The sequence below is a fragment of the Scleropages formosus genome, chromosome 21 (genome assembly GCF_900964775.1).
Source record: "Scleropages formosus chromosome 21, fSclFor1.1, whole genome shotgun sequence".
Taxonomy (NCBI): domain Eukaryota; kingdom Metazoa; phylum Chordata; class Actinopteri; order Osteoglossiformes; family Osteoglossidae; genus Scleropages; species Scleropages formosus.
Window position 1 is genome coordinate 20,076,825 of NC_041826.1, and position 15,597 is coordinate 20,092,421.

At 43.4% G+C, this 15,597-nt stretch overlaps 1 protein-coding gene across 2 annotated transcripts; it reads left to right on the plus strand.

The window, feature by feature from the left end:
- Positions 1-2,632: 2,632 nt before the first annotated feature.
- On the plus strand, positions 2,633-15,537 carry gsap (gamma-secretase activating protein). Of its 2 annotated transcripts, none has more exons than XM_018729783.2 (31): positions 2,633-3,018; positions 3,280-3,338; positions 4,065-4,121; positions 4,210-4,279; positions 4,478-4,525; positions 5,529-5,617; positions 5,907-5,976; positions 6,162-6,211; positions 6,302-6,406; positions 6,639-6,695; positions 6,840-6,886; positions 7,076-7,161; positions 7,699-7,776; positions 8,797-8,874; positions 9,039-9,131; positions 9,549-9,769; positions 9,874-9,943; positions 10,135-10,220; positions 10,345-10,425; positions 10,806-10,940; positions 11,155-11,213; positions 11,433-11,464; positions 11,649-11,710; positions 12,112-12,207; positions 12,817-12,887; positions 13,240-13,334; positions 13,423-13,542; positions 14,225-14,286; positions 14,612-14,719; positions 14,809-14,905; positions 15,004-15,537. In XM_018729783.2, exons 1-31 carry the CDS (start codon positions 2,931-2,933, stop codon positions 15,102-15,104), a joined length of 2,571 nt encoding a protein of 856 aa, XP_018585299.2. In that variant the 5' UTR covers positions 2,633-2,930; the 3' UTR covers positions 15,105-15,537. The 2 variants fall into 2 exon arrangements, with proteins under 2 accessions (XP_018585299.2, XP_018585300.2); XM_018729784.2 differs by having other exon boundaries at positions 3,283-3,338.
- Positions 15,538-15,597: the final 60 nt, after the last annotated feature.

The following is a 15,597-nucleotide window of genomic DNA, read 5'->3' on the forward strand; positions in this document are numbered from 1 at the left end:
GAATCATCTATTCTGAGTTTTATGCAGCTACTCGTGTGAAAGAAACTAACTTTACTTAAGAATCACACGTCTGCAACTATTTCTCTCTTTATCCTGATGTAATTCACAAATTGTATTCTCTGAGATGTACGTCGCTTTGGAGAAAAGCGTCTGTTAAATGAATAAATATACTGGAGCAGTTGAGGGTAAGTACCTTACTCAAAGGTACTACAGCTGGATGTGGGATTCAAACCAGCACCCTATGGGCCCAAAGGAAGTAACTCTAACCACTATGCTACCACTTGTCCCTTTTTGCATAACTTACTGACTTTTCGACCTATTTGACTGTTTTTACTGAAACAATTTACATAAAGGGTGCAAAGGTACACAGTTACCTGTCAAAGAAATGAATGAAAACACAAGGACACAATAGCAGGGCACCGCCGACAACATGGATAAGAACACAAAGGTAGAACAACAAGGCCCTGGTAAAGATCTGAAGCCAAACATGCTATGTTAAGGTGTAATAAGCCTCACCCAGGATGCTTTTGTCGCAGGTCTGCCTACAAGACCTCCTGTCCCAGTGCATTGATGCTGTGTGTGGTTTCTGTGACCTTTGCGAGGTGGGGCTGTCACTCTGCTGGGAAAATGACATATCTCTGAATTGCTAACAGGGCTGGTCCACAACGTCCAGCTTGCTCGGCGCCTGGAAAGCCAGGGTTTCTGCGGCCTGCTCTTTTGTCAAATTTAGACTTCCACATAATTGCCATTCCAACCAAAGAAGGTCATTTTGTTTTTTTTTTTCCTTCCGTGCCTTCATCTTCACAGGGTCCACCGAGCGGTGGACAATTTCATACAGACAAAGTTGTGGTCAAAGTTACTATGCCAGCAATCAGAACACAGGCGATGCGCGGCTGTCAAGGAAAAACAAGAATGAGCAGAGCAGACGTCCAACAATTCGAGGAAGTCCGAACGGGAGAAGACGTCCACAACGCCCTGGGAGAGTTAGCGGCATTAGCATGAGTGCAGCCACGCTGCCAGAAAACAGGATTAGAGCTGCTCAGCTTCGTCCTTTTTTCATTAGTTCCACACTTTGTGCGAAATAAAAGTGGGCCTTTCTTCAGACAACGGCACCCTAATCCTCACCGTGGAGGAGATCGCCTTTGTACAGAGTAAATTGCACACAGACAGTAATTCAGTAGTCCACGGCGCAGTGCGTTTTTTTTTTTTTTTTGTGCGTGAAGCAATGGAAGGCCCACATGCTGCCATATACGATCAAAACAGTTTTTCGGAAACGTTCACTGTCTCGTGTTGCCGCAGTCGCCGAGTTTTCCCCGTGTGAATCGCCCGTCTGAAACTGGGCCACTTCAGTGTGTGACCGAACCAAATTATAATGTCCACATCTGTTTAAGAGCAATACTGGATGTAAACATTGCAATCAAGGAATTCTAAGTACAACCTACTTCAGAGAAGCATGAGCTTCGGAAAAAAATACGACACATTCTCAAACATCAAAACAAGCACATCAGCTTTACAGGAATTCATACTTCGTTGATTGAATATTCAGTGCCATAGCAGATACTTTTAAATGAAATTACATCTCATACATCCTCACGAGCAGATGATTTCATTGCACATCAGAAGGACGCTTCTGAGGACTTTTGATCGCAAGTCTCAGTTTTTAAAGGTAGCCTTGATATTACAGGAGTTCATAATGTTTCGTTAAGATACTGTATATCACGCTGCTGAATGAAGGTGCCAGATTTTGGTCCATGATTGTGTGGTCGAGCTCCACACAATCATTCACTCATCCAGACACACGAGGGACATTTGTAGATATTATGATTAGTAAGAAATCCTCTTGATACAATAATATGCTATGTGAATTTTCAGAAAAAGCTATAGAGTGTAAATGCACAAGTGTTCTACACACACACAAACACACATATATTAATCTCACGCAAAGACAGTCCCATTGACCTGTATACAAAGAATGTGTTTAGTAATCGTGAAGTATTCATTTGGGTCTGGGAAATAAATGTTAAATCATGAGCACCATCTTGTGGTAAAAACACAAGCGCACTTCTCCGGAGGTACAGGTGTAGTACTGTACTGTATTGTATTAGTGTCTCCACTGCGTTACAGGGACATTTTGGACGTTCACACCAGTCATTTTAAAGTTACTGATATTTAAACAAAACTAATTATAATCGAAAGACGACGTTCATACGTCTAACTGCACTAGACAGTGGTTAATGAATTGAGTTTAAGGATTGTGTAAGTATCAAATACAGTGTGACTTATAATAAAGTTGCCTCGTGTATTATATGTTCCACTAAAAGTGAAATAAGTAGGATGGCTTGTCTTCAAACTCTAAAAAAAAAAAAAAAAAAAAAATGTAGGTCGGAGCGCTGGTCAGGTGACTCATTCTGCAGGAACTGGGTACTTCATTTTGCTGCTGCTTCAGAAATTCCGATTCCAGGAGCGACTCTTTCATCAGCCATTTATTGCCAGGCTGCGCTCGGAGGGATTGCTTCAGCAGCCAATCAGAGCGCGTATTTCTCAAACGCGATTACTAGCCAATCACAGGACGGGTCCACTCCGCGTGCTCAGCGAGGCGGGTCCTCGTGATTTCAGCGAGCGCAGCGAACGCCGCCGTGTGGGTCGCTGGATGGAATGTGAGCGCTGTGCGTAGTGAGGATCTGAGCCTTGCGCTTCCACTTGCGCGTGAAGGAAGCTCTTCTATATTCCCGCGCACATCCAGGAAGAGACGACGTTGCACACAGTTTGTCGCAGCTTGTGTGACTTGTTGGCGCTCGTAGGACCCTTTTTTTTTTTCCCCTCGACGTTCTCGATCAAGATGTTTGGGGTCTTTACAGCAGCAGGTTGTGTGCTCGCGCACCGCTGACAGGGAGGGAAGCCGCGAGGAAAACAGTTACAGCAGAGCACATATGCTTAGTTTACGTACCATCTTTGACCTCCAGAAAGATGTGTTTGCGCATATTTTGCGAAAGGACGACCGGACGGACAGCGTGAAAGGTAATGGGTACCGTACAGTAGAGTACAGCACCTCTGTCTGAACTGCTCGCTCGTGCTGAGTCGTTATAACTTAATACCACATGACTGGAGACGCCCGCAGATCTCCGGGTTCCCGCGTCAGTTAACTTAGTTCAGCGCTCGAGGAAGTTAAAATCGTACAACTTGGCTCTGGCCTGGCACAGCGGTCGGAGCATTGATTGCTATCGTTAGTTAGTATTATTATTGTTTGTTTGTTTGTTTGTTTGTTTGTTTGTGTGGCAGCAGCGGAGGCGCGCATCTTGAACGCGGAGAGAGACGGGGGCGTCCTGTACTCCTGGAAGGTGGGCGCGTTCGCGGCTCGATCGATCGATGTCCGTTTCACTCGCACTACGAGTGACCGCGCATTTATTAATGCTGTATTTTATTTAGCGCATTGCTATAATTAATACTGTAGCAAGAGGCAACATTATCATCCCATCATTGCAGAAAACAACTGCACAGTGTAAAATTTGCCTTTTTTCTTTTTACAATAAACAACTACACTACAGTTTAATGAAAAATACGTTACAGTAAAAAAATATTTAAAAGAGATACCCTAACGCTTCTTTGCATCTCCCGACTTCGAGTTAAAATACATCCCCGTGGGAACTGGTGTTCCATTCATTCAATCAGGTAATAAAATCTCCGAAACTAAGTTACTAAGCACCATTGCCAGGGATCGTTGCCGGCTTCGATTCTCTCACTACAATACTCTATATACAGTATTAGGTTGGAATTTTTATCATGCCCATTTCATCACAGCAGCTCATTGCTCTGATAGTAAAGATACTGTCTCTCCTGGAAACAGAACCAGCTTTGTTTTGTCACAAAACCATCACTTTCACAGTATTTACTTTGCCCATGATGATTGGTGACTGTTCTTCTTTTAAATGTCTACCTTCTCTTCAGAGCATCTAGTTCACCTTCCTTTTTACTTTGGACACCAGTCAGATGCCCCCTGTCACTTAACTGCCTTTTTTTTTTTGTTTTTTTTGTTTCCGCACTGATTTCCCCATTTCCTCTGATAGGAAGCCTCAGGGATCACCAGAATCGGGAAATATGACCGAAATACAAAGCAACATAAGGTATGGGATGATGCGCCATGCCGCGTGCTTCTCATGTGATGCGCGGATCTCATATCACCCTGACAGCATACACCTTTCATCCTTCTAGCTCCTCTACACATTTGATGAGGAGGTGTTCATCAGCAGCTGCTCCCTCAACAAGGAAGAGAACCTTCTGGGTAAGTTGTTCACCGCTGGATGTTTTGAGTCTGTTAGCATCACCATTACTGGCTGCCAACCAACCCCACTGCCAGTGGTACCTGTACAGATGAAGCTGTGATTGATTTGATACTGTATTGAAACTTGTGTTTGTGCCTAAGCCTGTTTCAGTCATTGTCCCTGGGCAGCATTTCACTGTGACAACTGGTCTGTTTCAGCGGTCAGCCTGTTGCAGAGGTCAAGGAGGGAGCAGCACCTGAGACAAGGTAGGGCTTCTTGTCTCCGCTTGTTACCGTTGTTGGTGTCACCCTTCTTATGTGTTGTTGATGGTGGCAAGAGTGTGTATATATGACTGTTCTATTAGTCTCACTCTCATTGGAAGGCACATGGTTTTATCCTCACCGAAACATGAGTGAGATGCAGTATTAGTGAAAAGTTTGAGTACAACACAGCAGCACTTTTATGGGACAAACTGGACAGAGGAGTTAAAGCAGAGCAAGCCTAATTGTCCTTTGCTTGTGAGAATTGCTGCAGAGGGGCTGGGCAGACATGACATGGGTGATTTCTAACCGAATGACTCGGGGAAGAAAACCATTTTCCAGTAGTTGTACTCAAATTTTTGACTAGTATTGTACATGGTTATATAATTAATACATGGTGACCTGTGCTGAGTGGTTGGCACAGAGCTGCCTGTTGGTTTAGACAGGAAAGGGAAAACAGGTTAGAAAGTCTGCCCTTTTTTTTTTTTTTTTTCTCTCCTTACCTTCATAGAAATTTCATGGGCTTTTTGCTGTAACAGAAGCTGCAAACTCTAGTTGTTGAGAAAAAAACTGAATTCTTTGTAATTATTTGGTATTTTGCACGGATGGCTCCTAAAATGCAATCTGATATTCATCTAAGTCATAATAATATGAAAAAAATCTTAGTTAACAAACACAACCTTTTACATTTCCATATATTCATTGAGCAAATTGCTACAACAGTCATGTCATTGATGAAAGAAGTATATGATCCCTTATATTTAGTAACTAGTGGAACCTCCTTTATTGCAAGGTGATACACTCAGCCAAATCCAGATAATTCCAAAGAGACCAAAAACTTTTTCACAACTGTATTTCTTTCTCTCACATACACCTGTGTTAAACTCTCAACGTGCTGTGAAAAATGCTCTTATGGCTGGAAAGCGAGGAAGGTCAGGAATCGTAAGTGTTCTGTAAGATATACATACATCTGAATTTTTTTTTTTTTTTTTTTCTTTCTGTCTTACAGCTCCCAAGTGCCTCACGCTAGTGATCGAAATACAGCCGATAAACAACACTAAGGTCCTGAAAGCTGTTGACTCTGGAGTCAGAGTACAGGTATTGATGCACATGTAGTAAACAGCAGCAGATCCACAATTTGTTTGAAGCACTTTGACTTTTGGGTCACATTTAAATTAGCTGTACTTGTTGGTGTATAAGGCTTTATGTTCTCTACTTTTTTCTTTCTTTGAGCAAAGTCTGACCTTCTATATAAGAGTGATGCACAGTGTCTATTGAAACAGCATATTTATATAAAATAATATTGTTCCCTATCACTGTCTATCACTTAGATCACAAAGGTGAGTTGTGTTTATGTAACGCTCACTGATGTTCTGCTTTTCCTTAGTTTCTGTATCCTGAGGCTGGGAAGAAGTCCGTCACGGAAAGCCACCTGCTGCTGGTAGTGGAAGACGGATGTAAGTGAAGGCACAGTCCTGCTGTTGAGATAGTAGCTACAGTAAATCTCAGTATCTGGTTCTGCCTCCTAGCTCTGTAAAAGTTCAGAGGCACGTTCTGCACTGGGGGGGGGGGGGGGGAATTGCCTTCGCTGTTTATAAATGTGATTTAATTCACATCTGCCCACATCTTCATCATCTCCCAGATGTTGAGCAATACCATATACTCCTGGCAAAACAGGAAGGCTACCGAGTGGTAAGTTTTCAACAATGGATATGGAAGTGTGTGAAAAAGCGGTTTTTTGGGATGTCTCGCAGTATTGTTCATGGACGACTGCTGTTTCAGGTTATTCAGAACCCTGATCGCCTGGCTAAGGACAGGGTGGCTGAGGAGATCAGCTGGGTGCAGTGGGACGGTGATACGCAGAGACTTTTCTTTGTCACGTCTAAGGTGCGGCAAGCTCTGTGTTCCTGTGGTCTGCTTGCAGATCCTGCTTTACACAGCACTGTCGCCCATTTCTGTTCACACATCCGTTTCCATGCTGGCCCTACTATAGATGGGTCCTCCAGATATCTTCTCGGTGCCAGTACAAGTTTCTTCTCTCGCAGTCCTGTTTCCCTTTCATACTAGAATTTTCTTTGGTAAGGTTCAAATTGATAATATTTTATCATCTTTTGATCAGGAAAGACCTGTAATGAAATGCATGCAGTTTTATCCTGACTGCCACTGTGATACTGTGGTGAGTATTCTTGTTTTTTTTTTTTTTTTTTTGCATTGTTCCACTTAAAATTCTAACAGAATAAATTAAGGAAAATAAAGGAACATTCAAGCAGTTATGTATGGGTTATGGTTTTTTCTGTTGCTCTGTTTTTCTCTTCTGAAGCTTGAACTGCCATTGGAGTTGCCTAGGGATTCTTTCCCTTCTATGAGGTCAGTGTTTACCTGTTTAACCATGCAAGTTATAACCGAAATCAGCGCAAAAGAGGTGTAGACTTGTTAAATCACAAGTCCTGGTGAATCCATCTTCTGTTCGTTTTACTTTAGCTTTATCTCAGCTTTTGCGCAAGATCCTTTCTGGGTGGAACAGATTCTGAGTTTACTGCTCTCTCGGGTTTCCAGGTTTGTTAATCTGGGCTGTGACAATTACAATGATGTCAAGCTGGAAGATGAGGGAATTAACATGGTTGTGTTCACAAATGAAACAGGCAAGTGCCGCTTATACCGAGTCTTGTTTTTCTTCTGAAGATGCTGCCTACTACAAGAGCTGTTCTGATGAGTTTCTAACTGTTTGTTTTGCCGTCTTATGCTCTACGTTTTGCAAACTGAACTTGGGACGTAAAACATCCAGAGAGTAAGTCTTGTCAGCAAAGGCCAGTTAATGTGGCAGGACAGCATGTGCTTTAAACTAATGACCAGTCAATGATTCACTACAAGATCACCGTACAGAAATCTAGCTGTTCACATGACAAGCAGTTAGTCTTGTAAATTCAAAGTCCTCAATCAAAATGGCCCAGAAGTGCACTTGCTGAAATTGAGTAATTCTCATTCTGGAAACTCATGTGGATCTGTGTATTGAAAGTAGACACTCGCTCACTTAAAGTGAATATACGTGTTTAATTAAATCCTCTATTGAAAACAGAGTTTATTGGCATTTAATCATTGCCTGATTTCTTACCGCGTTGGTTTCGGTACTGTCGCGTATCTCTTAACCTGTTGTTACAGTCTTCTCTTCTGTACTCCAGGGAGCATGTGTGTGTGCTACAGTCAGCCTGTCTGTACAAATGAGGACATGAAATACACAGTCGCCTTTGTGCACAGAGGTAAGTGGGACGTTTTCTTTGTATTTCAGGCCATTTCTAGGACTGAAAATTTCCGAACTACGCGCGCCGATATGAACCGCGTAACAGGCAGCACGGTGGTTAGAGCCGTTGGCTTGAAACTGAAGAACCTAAGTTTGAATCCCGAGCTGTATAAAGGGGTAAATAATTTTATGTAGCTCACTTGAAAACCCAACAGTAAAGGTCTGCCTAATAATAGTAAAAACTGATGTCGTGTTTTTTTTTTTTTTTTTTTTTTTTTTTTTAAATTGTTTACATTTTTGTTTTGTTTGCATTTGTTTATGAATGAGCACATATGTCAAATCTGTTTCTGGTTGGAAAAATATTCCGGTAGAATATATGTGTACATTTACTAATTTAGTTGACACTTCTCTAAAGTGACTTAATGTTATGCTGCTTAACATTATTTACCTATTTATACAGCTGTGTAGTTTTACTGGAGCAATTTACGGTAAGTACCTTGCTCAAGGGTACTACAGCTGGAGGTGAGATTTGAACCTGCAACTTTTGGGTCCAAAGACAGCAGCTCTAACCCCTACGCCACCAGATGTCCCAACAGGTATATTGTGCTGCTTGAAAGTACGTGAACCCTATAGCATTGGTCAGCTTTCTTGTATAAAAAAATGTAAATGAATACAGTAATTTTATCTGTGGATGGCATGGTAGCACAACAGGTGGCAGCGCTGCCTCATAGTTCCTGGGCTGTTTGAGTGTTGGTTCAAGTCCGGCATAGTTTTTATGTTTGGTTTCCTCCCACAGTACAAAAACAGGTGAACAGGATGCTATAAATTGCCTGTACATGATTTCTGTATCTGTGGGTGTGTAGCTACTCTCTGATGGCCTGGCGTCTCTTTTAGGTGGTTCCCACCTCTCCAAGCCTCACTCCCAGTGATTTTTGGGATGGGCTGCGGACCACCGCAACCCTCACAAGAACAAGCGGTTACCGAACGTGAGTGAATGAATGACTGTTTTCTGTTTTTTGAGCTCTCGCTCCCCTTGCAGGCTACAGCAGAACCTACGCAGTGGCCAAGAACAGCGAGGGCCGCTTCAGAAGCAATGACCTGCTTTTCATCCAGCTGGGTGGGTTGTAAACTCCAAGGCTCGTCCCCTTTTTTTTTTTTTTTTTTGGGTCTCTGCATCCTGACATCTCTGTCCTGAACAGTGCATTCATGTAGGCCTCTTAGTCAGGGGTTGGACCATTGTCAAGTTTTGACTTCCTACTGCTTTTCTCATACTTGTTTTAGGCCATTATGTTGTGGTCTATCTGGCCAAACACTTCTTGCACCTGATTAATTCAAGACAGCAGGACCTGCCCTGCTTCAGCCTTTTCCTCTCAGGTGAGCCCAAAGTATAGTCATTGTGACACATGGTCCTCAGTCTTTTCTTGACTCTGGCAGCAGCTTGTGTGCTTTGTGAGCCTGTTTGGACTGTTATGTAACGTAACAGCTACAACATTTCAGTTCTCTGCTGACAAAAGTGGAAATGTAAACAAGCCTGGGACTGTGTAGTCATAATGCAGCGATCCCACATGGTGACAAAATTGAACATGCCTGTATTGAATGTACCTCTCTGCTGATTTGCAGGTCTCTCAGCATTCTTCAATGACACGTTTTTGTTCTGAGACACAACATTCTGTTTAAAGAGCAGCAGCCAAACTTTTTCGAAGAATGGGCCAGCAAGCTTTATGTTCAGGGACTTTGGAAAGAGCTGACACAAAGTACGCTGTCATACCTCATGCCATCATTTCACCACAGGTGAAGATATCAGACTCGGGCCATCAGAATTGGACTCCACAGTCCTGTCTTTGGCCCAGGCCACGCTGCTGGACCCGCAGAAGGGACGCATATACGAGGCTGACCTCAGCCACTCCTTCCTGTTAGACCTGTTGCGTCGCAGTGGGCCAGATATTCAGCGTCTGGCTGCGCTGCACTGCCTGCTAGGACACGTGGGACCTGACCCAGATGTGGAACGGCAGGTGAGACACTAAGAGAGTCACCAAAAACCAAGTTAACCGTGCTGGAAACGTCAGCCATGTCTGGCAGTTAACGTCTCGCTAATGCTCTCAGTATCTTTTTACAGGTTGTCGAATGGATCTGTGAGAGCGTGATGCCACTCGCAGCCTTTGATCAGATACAGGAGTTTATTCTAGGTAAGTATCTGGAAGTGGAGTTTATCGTTGTTATCACTGTATTGTCTTATAACATCGTACTTTTACTAGAACGATTCAGGGTAAATACCTTTGTCAAAGGTACTACAATAGTAGCATGGAGTGAGGCTTGATCCACCAAGTCCAAATGGTACACTTCCTGAATGTGTGTCCCTGTTCTTCCACAATAACAGCATCATTGTATAGAACGATACACCAGCAGTCTCCCAGTCTGGACAGCATGGAGGTCCTCCCATATTCGTCTGTATTTGACAAGAAGGTGAGAGTTTGGTCAGCAACTCTCATGCGCATTTAGCGAAGCTGATGAAGTTTATCATTTGTTTTGTTTGGGTGCAACCCCTGGAGGTCCTCATGGTGGCACTCTAACCCTGTGTGTGCTTCAGGACCAGCCTGTTGATCTAAGCAATATCCCTGGAGTGAGGTGTGGTTCTGAGCTCCTCTCTCCACCTGGGTTCAGGGGCAAGGTGAGATCTGCCTCACGGTCTTAAAATATTTTCTTGGTTTGAGTAGTGACATATTTTTTCATTTACATTTATTCATTTAGTTGATGATTTTCTTCCAACCTACTTATATTGTTAAGCTACTTTATTTACCCATTTGCAGAGCTGGGCAGTTTTAGGGTACGTACCATGCTTAAGGGAACTGCAGCTGGAGGTGGGATTCATACCTTTAGGTCCAAAAGCAGCAGCTCGAACCACTGTGCTATCAGCTGCCTCAGTTTGTTCAGATATGAGGGGGCCTTTGCAAACCCTGGGCTGTAAATAACACTATTGTAAGCTAAACAGATGATCTTTATCTATTGTACAGTTTGTTGGCTTTTAATTCTCTGGTTTTGTCTGCAAAGGCACGGAATCTACAGGGATACTGGGATGAGCTGCGCTGGAATATAGAGAGGATAAAGTACTTTGAGGCGGTTCCAAACCCACGCTTTCGAACTTCTATTATCCAGACTGAATATATGAGCCTGCTGGCTGAAATGGTGAGGGGCTGTGTGTAGGAGAGCAACTCTGTCACCGTGGCTGTGTCCTACGGCTCAGAGTCGCTCAGTCTCCTACGACGCTCTTTGTTCTGCACTTTTCAGTTACAAAATTCAGTCCGTACAATTTTACTGGAGTGAGTAAACGCACACAGGGCAGGAGACATCTGCGTAAAAGTAACAGAGCGAAGTAATGCCCTTGTGTGTTTTGTTTCAGAACTCGGAGGACAAGAAGCCTGCAAACCGTTTGAGACACATTGAGGAAAATGCCAAGAAGTATGTAGAGTGCAATTCTGTGGGGAGTACAGAGTGTGTGTAGGGTGGCATGTGAGTGTGTGTGGCATGACAGGTGTTCAGGACACCATGTTACCGTGTTACCAGGTGGAGGGAAATTATAGATGTGTTGAATAGCTTGAAGATGCCACAGCCTGATGAAAAATCATTCAAACATTACTGCTGAGTTTTTTTTTTTTTTTTTTTTTTTTTCTGCTGCAGAGTTTTGGCCATGGTGGACACTTGGCACTTGGGTAAGACGTGTGTCCGAGCAATTCAGATTACAAAACTAAATATGCGCACCATTGACGGACAGCTGTTCAAAAATGAGCCCAAATCATAATCACCAGTGAACCTTCAGGATGCTTTATAACTTAGTGATGGAAGAAGGTTTAAATGAAAAAAACTGACTTGTTACACTCTTACACTTGTCTACAGATAAGAAGGTAGTTCCTCTGTTCCACGGTGAAGATCAGCACCAGAGGGAGCTGATAGGCCTGGTGGGTCTTCCAAAAAGCATGGTGTGCATTTCACAGCGAAAGCCCCTGAAGATTTTCACGTCATCACCCACTTTTACATTTCGGTGTCGCTTAAGGACACTCATTAACTTGGTGACTTTTTGTTGTAGTTACACAGTGCCAAACACCAAGCAAAACAGAGTTTAAATTTAGGTACTTTCAGTTTTTTCCCTCACAAAAGGTTAGAAAACTCCACTCCACCTTTGTTCATTGTCCACCTTTCCTGTTTTCCTAAGCAGTAGTGAAAGTGTGATGTTGGTGTTGACAGTAAGTTTTTGACAACGGCAGTTTAGTCTAAAAATGGATTTTGAACATGTATAAACTGTTCATGTTTACCCTATAAAGCCAGTAAAAGTTTGAGTTTATCTCCTTTTTTCACGTAGATGGTGGAGAAGCTGAGAGAGCACATGAACAGACATTTACCACGTCTGGGAAAGAACAAGATTGAAAAGCTGGTCCTCAGTTATGTGGCAAAGCTAGTTAGTATTTCTTTACTATCTTTTTGTTATATGGTTAAACACATCAGTGCACTTTCATGGTTAAAATAGTTAGTATTCCTTTAGCATCTTTCATAAGGAAAGCTGGTTAGTACTTTTTTGCTATTCTTTTACAAGGCTTATGTGTTTATTTCTCTTTTTTTATTGTTTTACTCATACATGTCTGTGTTATGAAGCCTTTCCTTATCCTCATTTTACACTGCAACACATTTCCGGTTAGTTTTTCTCCAGTTCTACTGGCCTTTCCCATCGGCGTTCGCCTCCCGGCGTGTGCTGTGCGCTGATAGATGCTTCCGAGGAGGGTGGTTAGCGCAGCGTTTGTAGAGATAGACAAGATTATAAATAACGTACTCTGGAAATGGTTTGAGGAAAGAAGGCCTGCGTTTTGTGTCTTGTTGATGAAGAAGCCTGTGTGAAAGGAGGATGTGAGTAATTGTGTACTGGCGACGAGGGCCGTGTATGTGTCAGTAACACAGGTTAGTCACCAGTACAGTTAAGTTTGCCAAAGGAAGGTAACACAGTGTGAACTATGCAGGCGTGAAGTGAGGCACGTTGTATGACCCCCCCCCCCCGCCCATCCTCTCATTTTAGCTGGAGCTGGTGAGACACATGCTGGAGAACATGTGGTGCAAGTACAAGTTGGGCCCTCAGGTCCTGTCTGTGTAAGCGTCTCGCCTGGAATCGAGCCACTTGGGGCTGATTGAACTATGGCAAAATGTTCTGCTCTAAGGAAAACTATAACTGCAGCTTGTTTTGTGTGTGTGTGTGTGTGTGTGTGTGTGTGTGTGTGTGTGTGTGTGTGTGCGCGTGCGCGCGCGCACATTTTACTCCTTACTGTGGTTGCACATGTCTAATTTTCTAATAGTGTGCTTGTGTGTACCTACAGTCTATGATTCTCCTCTTGTGTCTGCATAGAATGTGTGTATTTGATGTGTGTGCATGTTTATCTGTAGTGTGTGACTCTCTTCTGGTGTGTGTGACTCCCTGCTGGTATTTTATGCATCTCCTCTGAAGCAAGCAGCCAGGCGGTGCTGCCGAGTGGGCTGTCTTCCACGTGATGACACGTATCCTGGAAGCCACAGCAGGCCTCTCCCTTCCCCTCCCTCCAGGTAAGAAAAAGAACATCCTCGGAAGAAACCCTCTCGGGGCCTCCCAACCTTAGTGAGCACACTGAGAACCACCACTCGCTTTCCACAGGCTACCACACCCTGCTGGCTGTGCTGGGCATGCGCTGCTTGCCCCGACACACCTTCCTGCAGTATGTGGACCATGGCCTGCTGCAGCTTACAGATCCGTTTGTCTCGCGCCTCCTGACAGGTGGGTCACGTGGTTGAATCCCTGGCCCGCAGCACGTCAGCCTGGACCTGATGCTGATGTTCGCCTTGTTGTGATGTGTAGTGTCTCTAATGCAAAGCCAGCGATGAGAGTGTGATTGTCATGCTGAGTTTGTAACTACCTACAGGGTAGTGGAGTTCTCCCACAGCACTCACAGCTTCCCATCCCTACCATTAAAAAAAAAAAAAAAAAAATCCAGAAATTCTCTTTTTTGGATATACAGAACAAGGAGAGGAGTCACAGTGTCCTACAGCAGACTTCTTAAGCATAACTGATTGTGTTTTCACTTTACTGGACATGAACTGAGTAAGAGTGCATGTAGGCTGCTCTTTGTTCAAATGCCCTTTTAAGAACAAGAATGCATCTTTTCCCATAAGCACCTCCACTAATATGACAGTGTAGAAGAGTGTGTATGAAAACGTACAATCTGTTAAGCTTGATCAGGGTTGAACCACCCAGTTTAAGAACAGGCAGAGACAAGAAGTCCGACATGAGCAAATATGTGGCCGTGGTCCCAGACCTATAAGAAATAATTAACAATTTCCAACTTGTAAACACAGCAGCAGTGTTATCCATATACAGGACCACATTTCAGATTTTCAGGTATCTGTCGGCTTGTGCGCGTGTGTGTATTCTTACTCTTGGGCTTTTTTTGTGCTATCAGATCTAGACAACAGCAGAGCCAACGAGGAGCTGAAATTCAGCATCTTGAAGAGACTTCCAGAGGTAACAGTGCTGTCTGTGACCACAGCTGTGTCATATCAGTGAGGAAGGGAAATGGTTCTCCACATGGCACGCAGCAATTATTTGTGTCATTATTTCTGTCCTCTTACAACATTGGTCTTTTTACTGTATTTTGAAGTGAATGTCGCCTTTTCCTGGTAATGACTTTTTGCAATGAAGCAAGAAGGTGCTGTAGTTACAGCAACCATGTCCCAAACTTGTAGCGCATTGAGCAAAGTAACAGATCCTGTTTTAGAAGACGACGCAAATAATACGGAAAAAAACCCCGCAATTGTGGAAGTAGGTCTTAAGCCTGTGCATGTTTCAGTCAATGGAGCAGAAGATCTGCCAGTTATGGGACCACCCCATTACATCCGCCTGCATATCTAGGACCTACGTCCGGGGGCTCCTTGAAAAGCAGGACAAGACCAAAGGAGTGAGCTCAGCTAGTCATTCTTGTTTTGCAGATATTTGCTCATAGCAGGTGCAAAATGAAGGAGCTAAGGAAATTCTTTCCTTTTCCAGGGTTCATCTTTATTGGAGAGAGACAAGTCGAGCCGCTACCCAGAATTTCTGCCTCTCACCTACTTGGCCAAAATTCTCTCGGATTTGGAAAGTCAAGGTATCGGGGAAGTTTTCAGCAGGACACTTCCCATATCATCTGCTTTTTTTCCTCCTCTGCTATTTGCGACCTGACCATCTATAACTTCTTTCTTTTAGTTCTGAACCCCTTTGAAGGGCAGGAGAACGTGGATGCCAAGTTTGTGGAGGAGACTGCACTGAAACAGACCATGATTGAGCTAGGGTTCGAGGATACATAAGGGGAGACTTCAAAGTTCAGAAGGAAGACAAGAGCAGATGGAACGCAGGAAATAATGCAATACTTGATGTTTTAACATTGCCCCACTCTCTCGGTGACAGTCATGTTACAGGTGACAAATGGGTTTCCTCGCAGGCACAGCCAGCTGCCAGAGGATGTAGTGTCCATGTGATATTGTGTAACCAGAGAAACCAAAGCCTCTGTTTGTACCCACACCCTAAGTGGAAATTTAGCCTGTTTTTAAGCTTCCTGTGATAAGGGCAGTAAGTCAGAAAAAAGGAACAGCATTATCTGTAGTTGTGGACTGCGTGTACTATAATATAGCATGCAATAATCATGACCTGGGTAAAAGGGATTTTTGTAACTCATGTTTTATATGTATATGTAAATTACAAGGTTATAGACCTGTATGTAAAATAAAACAAAATAAACAGTGGAAGACAAGCGCTAGTATTTTTCATTCACATGAAATGTAACAATTGCACAAGTCTTTA

Bases quoted from the DNA above. Each gene is read 5' to 3' on its own strand.
- gsap (XM_018729783.2), top strand. From the start codon at position 2,931: ATGCTTAGTTTACGTACCATCTTTGACCTCCAGAAAGATGTGTTTGCG. The intron at 6,407-6,638 runs GTGCGGCAAGCT...TCTTTTGATCAG, and splicing joins TTTTCTTTGTCACGTCTAAG to GAAAGACCTGTAATGAAATG. The intron at 9,944-10,134 runs GTAAGTATCTGG...CCACAATAACAG, and splicing joins GATACAGGAGTTTATTCTAG to CATCATTGTATAGAACGATA.